Below are 14,202 nucleotides of genomic sequence, written 5' to 3'. Positions count from 1 at the left end.
TTGACTGGGACATTGTGTTGCGACCTGAGACACTGGACAAATTCACTGTCAGCACAGAATTGAACAGTAATGTGGGTGTCCTGCGACTATTCCCAGGAATCACTACTGATACAGTAAGACCATGTGTTAAGTCTGCTTTTATTTGACACACATTCTTCCCAAATCTCTTCATTCCGTCCATGAACATGTTCATTATTTTTACAGTGTTTAGTAAATACTGACAGAAGTTTAATTTTCAGCTGAACATTTGGAAGTTTCAGATGTTTAAAATGAGATTCATTCTCTCATCAGGTCAAGGCCTTCTTGCAGCCTCCTATGAACGGGATCGTATTGGAGACTTACGGCTGCGGTAACGCTCCCGAACGCCCGGACCTGCTGGATGAGATCAAAAAAGCATCAGATAGAGGAGTCATCATCATCAACTGCACCCAGTGCCTCCGGGGCACAGTCAAAGCCACATACGAAACTGGCCACGTATGGGAGTTTGCTTAAGAAAGGCCTTATGTGGGTGGATTCCAGGAGTGTGTAATTTAATTTTCATTCGCAGAAACTGTATGACGCCGGTGTGATCGCTGGAGGTGATATGACCCCAGAAGCTGCACTTTCAAAACTCTCCTATGTGCTGGCAAAAGACCTCAGTACAGAAGAGAAGAAGAAGGTATGGAAAAATGTTTCTTAAAAATACATTTATACTACATTTGGGTCAATAACATATACAGTAACATTCAGAAGTTGGGGGTCAGTAATCAATCTTGTATCACGTTTTCCACATAATATAAAGCAGCACAACTGTTCCCTTTCATGGGAACTGTCGACGCTACGTCATATGACGTTATGGGAACCTTCTGCGTGATTGCGTCGTGAAGCACTCTTGTATCTAACCAATGATGAGACGAGACGTCAGAGGCGGGTGACGTCACGGACCAGGAAACTATAAAGCATACCCAGAACAAAGAACGCTAGCTTCTGTTGTCTTCAGCAAGCGCTCTGTGTTATCGTGTGTCTTATTTGGTGTTGTTTGTCTTATTACATAAACGAGTCACAATCTCTTCGTCTGAGGACAAGAGTATCTCACACCAATCCATATATTTATATATAAAAAAGACACGTATTATGGCGAAAAACAGCAGTTGAATGGGAGTTGAGCATGCCCAGGCAGCTCTTGAGGGAGCTGTCTGTGCGCATTGTAAAAAACTCACTCTCAGGACACTGTGTTCCTGTGTTCCCCGCGGATCGGGTCCCGCTTCTGCTGAGGCAGAGCGTAGGCTCCATTCGTGGGGTTCACAATTGGATCTGACAGAGGGGTTAGAGACGGGCGCCGCCCTTTCTCTGCCCTTACCTGCCAGGTTCAGTGCCGTCTCCCAGGTGGAAGCACGCTCTGCGGTTTCTTTCCCCGGATTGAGGCACCGGTATTTCACATGTCCAGCTCTGAGGAGGTGGATATTGTGATATCGATCTGAGGACTCGCCACCTCATACACATATCGTGTTTCAAAATCACACGTTTATAACAAATCAATAGTGAACAGCAGTTTGAATCGCGTTTCCCCCTGTGCTACATTATAAAGCGAGTGGGGATACACGCGGTTTATGTGTTGTTTGCTGGGAGTGGAGCATGCACGTCAGCTCACAACTGACAGTGAGCAGTGTTCATTCATAAAAATGTCCCGAAGAGAAGCATGCACTAGCGGGAGTTTTTTAGCTCCACTCCTGTTGGCTTTATTCTCGAGGGAATAAAAGTCTAACGCAAGGCTCGGATCTCGCGCTTGCCGAGGCAGCGCGTGGATTGAGTTTTCATTAAAGAATATATAGCTCGGATCTCGCGTTGCCGAGGCAGCGCGTAGATTAAGTCTGCAAGAGAGAATATACGGCTCGGGTCTCGCGTTTGCCGAGGCTGCGCATAGATCACGTGTCCGTAATTTTATATATATATATATATATATATATATATGTATTTATATTTGGAGGGAACTGAGTAGACGGGAGTTTCCCTTTCTCTCTTTCCCTAAAATACCTTGCGAATTATTACGAGCTATAATTCTTTTGTATTCTAAATATATTCAGCCTGTTCAAAAAAATCTGGCTGCATTTAATTTGAGGATTAGATGAAATATTGAATACATTAAAATGCATTAAATTCTGAGGAATTTAAAAGAAAATAAAGGAGACCGTTCTGCCAACCCTGCCACCTCGTGTGCTTCAGGGCGCAGTGGTTTCCAGTGTTCCTCCAAGAAAGAGGAGGGTTGTAGAGCGGTCAGTTCAGATGTTCCCTGCCGGCTCGACGTTTCAGGGCACTGGTCTGACCGTTCATCCAAAGAAAGTGTCGCCACCCGTGCTCCCCCGCAGAAAGCTTGGGGACAGGGACAGGCGACACAGCTGAAGTCTTTGTGGGGTAACACAGATCTGCGGACTGTAATTATCACCAAGAAGGCTTCGAAGAGGTCCTGATGCCAGTGGCGAGGGACATTGGAGGGCAGCCCCCTCCAGAGAGGGTCGGGTATTAAAATACTTGGTACCCATCCCTCTTTGGCGCCCTCAAGGGGCCGTTCTGCTAACCCTGCCACCCAGTGTGCTTCAGGGCGCAGCGGTCTCCACTGACCCTCCGAGGAGGGCCGGTCATCACTTGATTCGGCTGTTCCTTGCCGGTCCGCCGTTTCAGGGTGCCGAATTAAGTGCTCAAAAAACACCAGAGGCCAGTCTCGAGAGACTGGTTCCCTTAGTAAATTTTCTGGCAGAATGGAAACTTCTCCCAAATATTTCAAAATGGGTGCTGCTCACAATAGAAAAGGGTTACAAATTCGGGTCTCGCCCGCCCCAGTTTATTGGGGTCCTTCCCACAGTGGTGGCCCCCGAGCAGTCTCTGGTAATGGAACAGGAGGTTATGACGCTCTTGCAAAAAGGAGCTATAGAAGGGGTTCTCCTCCCAGCAAGCTGTCAGGGTTTTACAACCAGTGCTTCATTGTTCCAAAGAAGGATGGAGGGTTATCCCACAGATCAGGTCTGAGGACTGGTTTGTTGCGATAGACCTGAAAGATGCTTACATTCATGTATCCATCCATCCTCAACACAGGAAGTTCCTCAGGTTTGCTTTCGGGGACAAAGCTTACCTGTACAGGGTTCTTCCCTTTGGCCTTATCACCCCGCACATTTACGAAGTGCGTGGATGCAGCTCTGGCTCCACTGTGACTCCAGGGCATCCGCGTACTGAACTATATCGACGACTGGTTGATTATAGCTCAAACAGAACATCTGGCAGTTCAACATCGAGATGTTGTTCTGTCACACATGAAGAGGCTTGTGCTGAGGCTCAATGCCAAGAAAAGTGTGCTGGTTCCGGCTCAAATTACCAACTACTTAGGGGTAGTTTGGGACTCCACCACGATGCAGGCACATCTGTCTCCTGCTCGTGTGAGTTCCATTCTTAATGCCGTGAATGGGGTGAAACTAGGCCAGTCACTCACTGTTAAACAGTTTCAAAGACTGTTGGGTCTCATGGCAGCTGCGTCCAACGGGATACCTTTTGGCCTGCTGCACATGAGACCCTTGCAGTGGTGGCTCAGGACCAAGGGGTTTCTCCGAGGGGAAATCCTTTTTGCACGATCAAAGTCACGCGGCGATGCCTTCGTGCTCTGGTCGTGTGGAAAAAGCCTTGGTTCCTGTCCCAGGTACCTGTGTTGGTGGTTCCTTGTCGTCGCGTAATGCTTACGACGGATGCTTCCCTCACGGGCTGGGGGGCGATCATGAGTGGTCGCTCAGCTCAGGGTCTCTGGGAGGACCATCAGAGTTCCTAGCACATAAATCGGCTGGAAATGATGGCGGTATTTCTTGCAGTAAAATACTTCCTCCCAGACCTGAGGGCCCATCACATGTTGGTCCACACGGACAACATGTCGGTGGTCTCATATCAACCATCAGGGGGGTCTGCGGTCTCGCCAACTATGCAATTGGCCCGTTGGATCCTCCTGTGGGCCCATAGGAAGCTCCTCTCACTGAGAGCAGCTTATATCCCAGGGCATCAAACGTGGGAGCAGACGCCCTGTCGAGGCAGGGGCCGAGGCCCGGGGAATGGAGACTCCACCCTGAGGTGGTGGAGCTCACTTTGGAAAACTTTGGTCGAGCGGAAGTCGACCTATTTGCTTCAGGGGAATCAACCCAGTGTCCACTGTGGTTCTCCCTATCTCGTATAGACGTGGCCGAGGCTGCGTCTGTATGCATTTCCCTGTTCGCTCTGCTCCCGGGAGTTCTGGAGAAAGTACGCCAGGAAGGGGTCAGTCTAATATTGATAGCCCCGTACTGGCCAACCAAAATATGGTTCTCAGACCTACTGTCACTTCTAGATGGCTCCCTGATGGAGCTTCCTCTCAGGCAGGACCTCCTGTCTCAAGCGGGCGGCATGATAATTCATCCACGCCCAGAACTACGGAGACTGTGGGCCTGGCCTCTGAAGGGGCCAGGCTCATAGATGCTGGTCTCCCAACTGAGGTTGTGGAGACCATACTCCACTCCAGAGCTCCCTCCACGAGGAAGTTGTATGCGTATAAATGAAAACTGTTCTCTACTTGGTGTAGACAAAGCAATGTGGACCCTGTCCACTCTTCTATTAGCCTTGTGCTTCAATTTCTCCAAGACAATTTCTCGGATGTTTTTATCCCCTTCAACCTTGAAGGTTTATGTTGCGACCATTTCGGCCATGCTCCTCTGGGGGATTCCTCGGTAGGTCGAGACCCCCCTTTTTTATACGCTTCCTCTGTGGTACTCTGAGGCTGAGGCCTTCAGTACGTACAAGGACTCCGGCCTGGGACTTGGCCGTGGTATTAGAAGGGTTAGCTGAGGCTCCCTTCGAACCACTAGAGGAAGTTTCAGAGAAACTCCTCACCCTAAATACCATATTTCTACTGGCTATTTCATCTCTTAAAAGAATAGGAGATCTTCAAGCACTTTACGGTGCTCCTTTGTGTTTGGAATTCGCACCTGGAATGGTCAAAGCGTTCCTGCACACTAGACCAGGCTATGTGCTTAGGTCCCCACCAACGTCCCAGGTCCCATCGTACTTCAAGCCTTCTATCCTCCTACATTTACAACTTCGGATCAGGAGAAACTCAATCTGCTCTGCCCAGTGAGGGCTTTAGATGCATATGTCCACAGAGTTGCCCTGTGGAGTAAAAAAGATCAATTGTTTGTGTGTTACGGGTCTCCTAAGAAAGGAGGCCCAGCATCTAAGCAGAGAATGAGCAAGTGGGTGGTTGAGGCTATCTCACTTGCTTATGAGGCGACCGGACAGCCATCTCCATTAGCTGTCCGTGTCCACTCTACTAGGGGTATGGCGGCCTCAAAGGCCTTAATGTCAGGAGTATCCATTAATGACACATGTGATTCAGCTGGATGGTCATCCCAGCACACATTTATTAGGTTTTATAACCTGGATATAGGCTCCACTCCGGGGTCGTCAGTTCTGTCTACAAGATAACAGACAGGTACTTGGTTCTATGGCGTAGTTGGGACAGTGTTCCCATAACGTCATATGACGTAGCGTCGACAGTTCCCATGAAAGGGAACGTCTTGGGTTACTTGTGTAACCCTGGTTCCCTGAATAGGGAACGAGACGCTACGTCGCGTTGCCGTATCCCTGGCATACCTCTGAGCGTCTTGCTTCAGCCATAATCCAGAAGCTAGGGTTCTTTGTTCTGGGTATGCTTTATAGTTTCCTGGTCCGTGACGTCACCCGCCTCTGACGTCTCGTCTCATCATTGGTTAGATACAAGAGTGCTTCACGACGCATTCACGCAGAAGGTTCCCATAACGTCATATGACGTAGCGTCTCGTTCCCTATTCAGGGAACCAGGGTTACACAAGTAACCCAAGACGTTTTCAACATTGATAATAATAATAATAATAATAATGTTTCTTGAGCACCAAATCGGCATATTAGAATGATTTCTTAGGGATCATGTGACTGAAGACTGGAGCTGAAAATCAGCTTTGCCGTCACAGGAATGAATTACATTTTAAAATATATCACAGTTGAAAACTGTGATATTTAAACATTTTAAATTTTACTTTTTAATATAATAATATTTCATAATGTTTTAATGTATTTTTTGAGCAATTTAAATGCAGCCTTGGTGAGCAGGAGAGATGTCTTTCATTGAAAAAATCTTACCGACCCCAAACTTTTGAACGGTAGTGTATTAGTAAAAAAAAAAACAATTTGAAAATCAAATATAAAATGCAGATGCCAAGTATTAAAATTAAAATGTTTTCAATATATAACTTTTTCTTTCCCCCAAATTACATGAATTAATTAATGCGGAATTACCACTACATTGCATTTTACAAACTGAACTAACCATGCTTTGAATAATAATTTTTTGTTGTTGTTGTTGTTGTTGTAAATATTTTAAGAAAACTATTGACCTTGATACAGTCTTTTCTTTAATTATTTTTGTTAGTAGTTTGTTAGTTGTACCACATGAATTTGATTTAAAGCTGCAGTCCGTAACTTTTTTTTGGTTAAAAATTATCTGAAATCAATTTGAGCAAGTACATAACCAGCGTTCAAAACTATCTCCTTACCTAGCCTGATTCACAACGGTAAGCTTGTAATAATGTTTTCTAATAAAAGCGGTACTGGTGGGGTTTTTTGTGGGAAATTCAAGCATGATCCAGAAGTGTAATCCAGAAAGGTCCAAATGACAATCATCAGTGACAGCTGGAGATTCACCCGTAGTCAAAAGCAAAAGACTTCGGACTGTGGAGTAGCTATAGAAATTGAAATCTACAGGTAACACTAATACACGCTAAATACACATAGTAACGCAATGCTGATGTTTGTTAACATTAACAATTTGAGAACAAAGTATAACAATAATAATAATTTACACGGTTTGATGTGATATGAGCTAAGCGATCGTTAGATTTAATCACCATTGGTAGCGCGATTTATTGTAATGCTTTTTTTTCTCAGTTGGTCAGAACAAAAGTGGCAGATTTGTTACTTACTTGTTCAGATGACATTTTCCGTTTAAAATTTTTATTTTGGTTATACTTCCAAGACTACAATCTGTGATTCCGAAGTACAGCATCCACACCGATGCAGTGACTGACAGCAAACATTAGATTCATCAACTCTGAGGAGCCGTGCTGAGGCAGAACCCACGTAAAGATGATAATTCCGCAAATAACTGCAATTGCAGGTTTCAAACAGAGATGGCAACAAAGAGGCAAAACTTACAGACAGCAGCTTTAAATTTTAGTTTAATTCAAATAATAATAATAATAAGCAGTAGTTTTATTGTAAATAATAATAATGAGATAATAATTATTACTTGTTTTAGATCACTTATTAATTAAACATGTTATTTGTTCATAAGATGATGAGTCAAATTCTGCGTGGTGAGATGACAGGTGACCTGGTCGGTCCAAAGCGTTCTCTCAGCGACAGTCGCTTTATTCAGGTCATCGCCAAGTCCCTCAGCAGCAGCTGTAAAGAGGTAATGTAACCTGGACTTTCTCTCTTTCTAACTTTGTCCCCAATTTTTCTGGGGATATTGCTGATAACAGTAATTGGATAATATTTAGCTGAGTGTTTATTTGTGCTGGTAACTTGATAGGTTTAGGTGTGTCGTGGACTGCTGACTTCTGAAAATATTCAGAAATATTATTCATATTCTGTGCAGTGGTAAGCTCAGAGCAGTGACCAAAATTCATTTTTAAATTTAAATTGATTTTCATTTTAAATGGACTTTTACCTTTTATACATGCTTTTTTTTTCTAACCTTATTAGACATATACATGATCTTTTATGTCAAATTCTTACATTTATTCAATAAATTAAATTAGAATAATAAGATACTATGGTGTTTTAAAAACAGAATTTTGAATATTGAAATATGAAATAATTAAAAAATTAAATGTTATTTTAAAATTTGAAACTATGAAACTTTGAATCTGTCAGTAGGTTCAAAACGACTGATTCATTCAGAAACTGAGCAAGTCACTCGCCTCATTTAATTAGAAATGTACTTTTAATATGTTTTGTATAGTATGTGTGTAATATAAATGAAATTTGGATGTACTACATTAACCATATTTTCACTGTCCTAACCTAAGGTGTCAGTTTCGTCGCATCACTGCCATTCACAAATCCTCTCCAGTGGCCTCATGGGATTGTAAAGTGTCCATCGAATGTGCTTTACAGTATCTTGGTGGAAGTAGTAGGTCATTCGGGTCACCTTGTTTTCCGAATACTAATGTATTTGGACTTGCTACTCTGTTGGCTTACTGATTTTCACATACTATATATTAGGGAAGTAGACCTATTCGATTTTGGATGCAGTGTCTTTATAAATGGGTCATTGAGTCATTCACTCTAACGTTTCGTTTAAAAACATTGAATCATTTTGTAACAAAACTGCTGTATTTCGTACATAGTGTACACAAGGAGCTTTCACACAGGTGGAAAGTTTCATAGTTATAACTTTTGGCGGAAGAACCGTCTTTTGGTGTCTTCACACCACAGGAACTGGGAACAATTTTAGTTATAGGAATGCCTTTTGGGGAACTAAGTTAGCTTCTACTTCAGAGTAGGGTCTAACCCTGCACAATAGGAACTAACAGAATTTTGAGATCGCAATAGACATGAAGGACTATAATGCGTTAAGAGCTCCCTTAAGTACTGAGGAGCTAAACCATTTATTGCTTTGTAAGTAATTAGCAAGATTTTAAAATGTACATAATGTTTAATAGGGAGCCAATGCAGTGTTGACAGAACCGGGCTAATATGGTCATACTTCCTGGTTCTAGTAAGAACTCTAGCTGCTGCGTTTTGGACCAGCTGGAGTTTGTTTATTAAGCGTGCAGGGCAACCACCCAGTAGAGCATTATAATAATCTAGCCTTGAGGTCATGAACACATGAACTAACTGTTCTGCATTTGTCATGGAGTGCATATGTCATAATTTAGATATATTTTTAAGAAAAGGAAGCTAATGTTAAAGTATTTTACCTGTCGCCTGTGTTTGCGGCATTGTGTTCTTTTCTCAGCCTCGATGATATGTAGCACTTCAAGCTGTCGTAGGAGTTTTCGTCTTTTAGCCCTCCTTTTTGCTCTTTCAGTCACATAACTTATATGTCTACATTCCATCTCCGTTATCACAAAACGGCACACAACAAAAACACAGCATTTAAACATGGCATTCAATAACGTCAAAAACTGCGTTGAATGCCACGTTTAAATGACGTTGCTGTTGGACGGTTTACATCACTTCCGAGTTCCTACTGGGGGTGCGAATGTAACCAGGAAAATAACCCTAGGGGAAAACTTAGTTCTCGAGTGATCACTCTGATTGCTAGTTCCTATACCTACCCGGTGCAAAAGCCCCTATATAGTGTACACCCCTACTTGGGAGTGATTTCACTTAACAGTTGTGCCAGTTTGGTGCACTGCATTTTAGTGTAAACTATGATGACAAAATGGTACAACTACAACCATATAATGAATCAGAAGAGGCTCAGATGTACAGATCAACTATAATATTACTGATGTCCACAGGAACTTGATGCCATAGGAGATGCACTAACTCCCTCTCTGGCCTGTGCTGCTGCTAAGGTTGGAGACATTGAAGCTTTGGAGGCCATAAGGAAAATGGTAAGATATTGAAACCTGTTTGGACACCCATTTAGAAGGGCAAACACTACCTGTAAGTGGAATCAAATAAATGCAGCCTATTCCAAACATTTTACAGTTTGCAATAGTGCATGCCTGCAACTTTTTGTCTTTATTATATAAAAAAAAAATTATTATATTAAAAATAGAGCATGCGAACAAGTCAGCTCTGCTGGTTTGTAGTATTTAATGCAGTCTAGCAAATCAGGATATGGGTTATGATTCATATCTTTCTATATAGGGCTCTGACTTGAGCATGGCAGACTATGATGGCCGCACTCCTCTCCACATCGCTGCATGTGAGGGTCATCTGAAAGTGGTGGAGTATCTGCTGAGTAAAGGGGCCACAGTCTACGCCAGAGATCGCTTTGGTGATACACCACTATGCAGTGCTGTTTCCTTCAGGTAGAACTGATTTAAATGTCCAAATACTTTTTAGGGCCACAAAAAGTTTTGAGTTAACTATTTGCCACGTAATTTATACAGTCTTTAAGGTGAACTAGACAAGACCACTGGTTTTAAACTGGTGGTTGCGACCCATAAAGGGATGCACTGATATGAAAATTTTGGCCGATACTGATAACCAATAATTCTTTATTTTTGAAAGCCGATAACTGACAACATTTTCCAATAAACCTACATCCAAATTTTTATATAATTTTTGAGAGCCTGATTACAAAAACAAAATCTCACCATTAAAAGCCATGTCCCAAGCACCCAATTATAATGTTCTCATTATAATTTTATGTAGCCAATATGACAAACTTGTGCTGCATGTTGTATATTTCAGTCATATTTCAAGTAATTCAGAAGTCTGTTCTGATGCAAGTCACCATATAATCATTTATAGTTAGCATAGAATTTACTCACACTCATTCCAAAACAATAGCTGTGTCCCAATTCAGAGACTGCATCCTTAGAGGAGCGCAAAGTTCAAAGGCCACACCTTCGAAAGAAGAGTATATCCGATGAGCGCGTCAACACAGTGGCCAATCAGAGGTGTTTACGAATCCGCTCAACAGCGCTCAAAGCATCACATTTTAAAAATTTCAGTACCGATTACCGAAGTTGGTACTTTTGATAACTCTACTTCAAAGTCCACGAAGGTTGAAATGAGCATTGTTAAATGGGATGGCCTAGCAACTGTGACAGCTGCCGTTGATGAGCACCAGTACAACTGGCAAGGTCAATTAAACACATGTGGCTCTATATGTCATTTTTCTATGTCTGTAGGCACAAGGATGTTGTGAAGTTGCTGAGGAAGACTGGAGCTCATTTTTCCCGGGATGAAATGGTTGATGCTGGAATGAAGTTGCGCAGGTCTCATTTATATACACACATTTCTTCTCGATCAATCCTTCTCTTATTGCTTTTATAAACTTGCGGCCACAGTAATTTGATAAACGACACACATGTCTGTTTTATTATTAGTAGTAGTAGCAGTAGTGGTACTTTTTTGTAGTACTGATTTATTTCATTACAATTCTTCCGTTAAGTAATATAATTAAGCTTGAGGTGGATTTTATAAATGGCACATTAAAGTTCAACAGAAGTGCAGTCACAAAAATTAGCATATCTGTTTTTTTGTTTTGTTTTGTTTTTTATCAATTTAGAATTTATGTACAGTTTTGTGTACATACCAGAACTGTTTGTCTTCATTTTATGAACTTCCTGTGTTAAGGTCGATGATTGCTCATTTAGATATTTTAATGTGTGTTTTACAGTCTTGCGGAAAGTGGCGACTTGGAAGGATTGGAGATTTTGCAGCTAGCTGGGGTTGAAGTGGTGAGTTAATGATGGAGATCTGTGTGGAATACAGAATTATAACCAAACATTTGATGCTTTCAGTGACATTTTATTCTTATAAATGTTTGAATGAAGATACTAGACATTATGTGTTGCATTGGCTTAAAATGAGTTCTGCATTGACAAAGCAATGACAAAAATGGCGATATGTTTTAAAGATGCTTCCTGTAAACCAGGGGTGTCCAAAGTCAGTCCTGGAGGGCCACTGTCCTGCAGGGTTTAGTTCCAACTAGCAGAAATTTATCCTCATTCACTATTCACTACATTACTTGTTTTCTAGTTTACTCGAAGGAGTGAATGAAAACATGGCTGTCTCCTCAAACAGTGCCCTATTTAAGGGTGTTGGGGTCAATTTCGAACAAAGCCCTTGATTAGCTGGTTCTGGTGTGCTTGATTGGGGTTGGAGCTAAACTTGTGAGACAGTGGCCCTCAAGGAGAAGGATTGGACACCCATGCTGTAAACTTTTATTAATGGGCTTCTCTCAAATTTAGGCAAGGACCACTGGATGTGAGTAGACTGTTGAGTTCTTACAACAGGCGGCTCAGTATCAAACTCAGGTAGGAAACAAAAACTATATATATGTGTGCGTGTGTGTGTGTACATTGTATTCAAAAGTAATAAATTACATAAAAAATGCAACATTTCATGTAAAGTGTCATGTTGTGCAACTCCTCAAAGACTTCAATATACTTTTAAATTAATTAGTTTTTTTAATGTATTAATATTTTAAAGCCTTTTTTTTTTTTTTTTTTTTTGCATATTTAACATTGCATAACTTGTTGCAGTTGAAGTGCAGAACTCATGTAATGCTCACATTCTCTTTCTGTTTGTTCTCTAGAATGGCGAGTTTATCAAGTTTACTGCTTCTCCAAGATCTTGAGGAGGCCGTCCTGCTAGCTGTCACTTCCTGCCCTTATCATACATTCACTTTCCTATTTTTAGCAGACATACAGTAGATTTTCCTTACTTAGACAATTATACTCTTAAAGGGGTCATATGATGCTTTTTTAAAAGTTCATTATTTTGATTATTGGGTGTAATAAAATAGGTTAATATGCTTTAATGTTCAAAAAACACATTATTTCTCACATGTTGCAGCTACTCTATTCCCAGTCTGTCTGAAATCGCTCATTTCTACAAAGCCCCTCATTCCGAAAAGCTTAGAGTGCTCTGATTGGCCTAGTGCTTTGTGATTGGCCAAACACCTCAAGCGTGTGTCGGAAATGTAACGCCCCTCACCATAATTGCAAGCTTCAGATTCCAAGGCTTCTAAAGAATTTATAAACACACAGTTAATAATAATATTGTCAGCTTTACCTTATCAGTTCGGGCCCGAGTCAGATTCAATAGAAACCAAGAGAAAAAATCTCTTTGTGAGAGAATATTTGCTTTATAACTTTGCAGGCCGTATACATGCACAGATACATTTCACACTAAAGGGAAAACATTAAAAAGCATCATTTGACCTCTTAAAACAAAGAGCACAAGTCATACGTTTTTAGATCCATGCCTCTTAAACAGGCCATCAGATATGAATGTGTTGTGATGTTGTAAAACAATCATACTGAAAGATCTGAACATACAGTTTTTAAATTATTTAATTTTATAATCATTTATAATCATTAGACATTTATACACTCTTGTACATTACCATAAGAGTGTTGATTTGTTTTGTGTGACACTTGACTGCTGTAAGGCCATCATCCAATGCCAATGTTAGACACACCCCCTCAACTGACGCTGGAATGTGGTTTGACAGAGAAGAACTGTTCTTTTAAAGAGCATGTAGAAGGGAAGCTTTTCAAGTTTTGATCATGATCATGAGGGTTTGCTTGCTTTTAATCAATCTATGTAATCAAATGTTTTCATATATGATTAAGAGAGGGAATGAAAGAACTGAAGATTTTAAATAAATCAATCATACATAGTTTATATATGATGTAATTTTATCTTCATTTATAATAATTAGTCATCTATAGGGATGTTCTAACAGAATGTCTCCATTTCAAGGTTTTTAACATCACAGACCGATGTTGTGAAGCAGTAATTTTCCATTGTTTTCCCTTGGTATAATAAGAATTGTACTGGCCAGATGAAGTCTGAGCTTTGACATACGCAACTAAGATTATTCAATAAACCCTGCTTTTTATTATCATCACTCCTTTACGTCTCTTCTCTGGCTTTCTCAGTCAAACTCTAGAAGGCTGTTAATATGAGTGAGTCTTGAGGTACCAAACAAGACTTTCTGTTGACAGGTTTGCAGAGTTGCACACACCAGACAAACGTAAATACATATTTTTGAGATTAAATATGTATTTAATCTCACTTTATTAACCAGTCTTTGCTGCTGAACTTTGATGATCCAATTCAACCAATAAGCAAAAATGACTTTAGCTATACATCAAATTTGAGTTTTATATATATATATATATATATATATATATTGTTTTATTCCTAAAGAGTGTTGAACTTTATTCTCCTGCATCCTGGGGCCCGTTCTTCGTATGTCACTAACTTGGTTAGCTGGATTTGATTGATGACGATTTGGCATGATCTTGGATTGTTCGGTTCTTATCGTGGTCACAGCAACAGGTCCGTAAGATCAAACCTGCTCTGGAGCAGACTTATTTCATGTAAACAGGATTAGATCGCATCTTTTTAAGTAGAACTGATACTTAAATTAATACTTAATCTGTCCCAGCCACTGCTACTTTCTTGCAAACGTACCCTAAT

At 41.1% G+C, this 14,202-nt stretch overlaps 1 protein-coding gene across 1 annotated transcript in view; it reads left to right on the top strand.

Annotated features, from left to right (window-relative positions):
• LOC127512121 (60 kDa lysophospholipase-like) overlaps positions 1 to 13,627 on the top strand; it is a 32,543-nt gene extending 18,916 nt beyond the window's left edge. Inside the window, exons 8-17 of the mRNA XM_051892755.1 lie at positions 1 to 113; positions 292 to 474; positions 548 to 658; positions 7,370 to 7,489; positions 9,549 to 9,644; positions 9,904 to 10,067; positions 10,896 to 10,982; positions 11,387 to 11,447; positions 11,961 to 12,026; positions 12,308 to 13,627. Coding sequence (XP_051748715.1) covers positions 1 to 113; positions 292 to 474; positions 548 to 658; positions 7,370 to 7,489; positions 9,549 to 9,644; positions 9,904 to 10,067; positions 10,896 to 10,982; positions 11,387 to 11,447; positions 11,961 to 11,984 — 959 coding nt within the window. The 3' untranslated portion in view covers positions 11,985 to 12,026; positions 12,308 to 13,627. The remainder of the gene's footprint in view (positions 114 to 291; positions 475 to 547; positions 659 to 7,369; positions 7,490 to 9,548; positions 9,645 to 9,903; positions 10,068 to 10,895; positions 10,983 to 11,386; positions 11,448 to 11,960; positions 12,027 to 12,307) is intronic.
• Positions 13,628 to 14,202: the final 575 nt, after the last annotated feature.

This window comes from Ctenopharyngodon idella, chromosome 5 (assembly GCF_019924925.1).
Source record: "Ctenopharyngodon idella isolate HZGC_01 chromosome 5, HZGC01, whole genome shotgun sequence".
Classification (NCBI taxonomy): Eukaryota; Metazoa; Chordata; class Actinopteri; order Cypriniformes; family Xenocyprididae; genus Ctenopharyngodon; species Ctenopharyngodon idella.
This window is presented reverse-complemented; position numbering and strand designations above follow the sequence as displayed.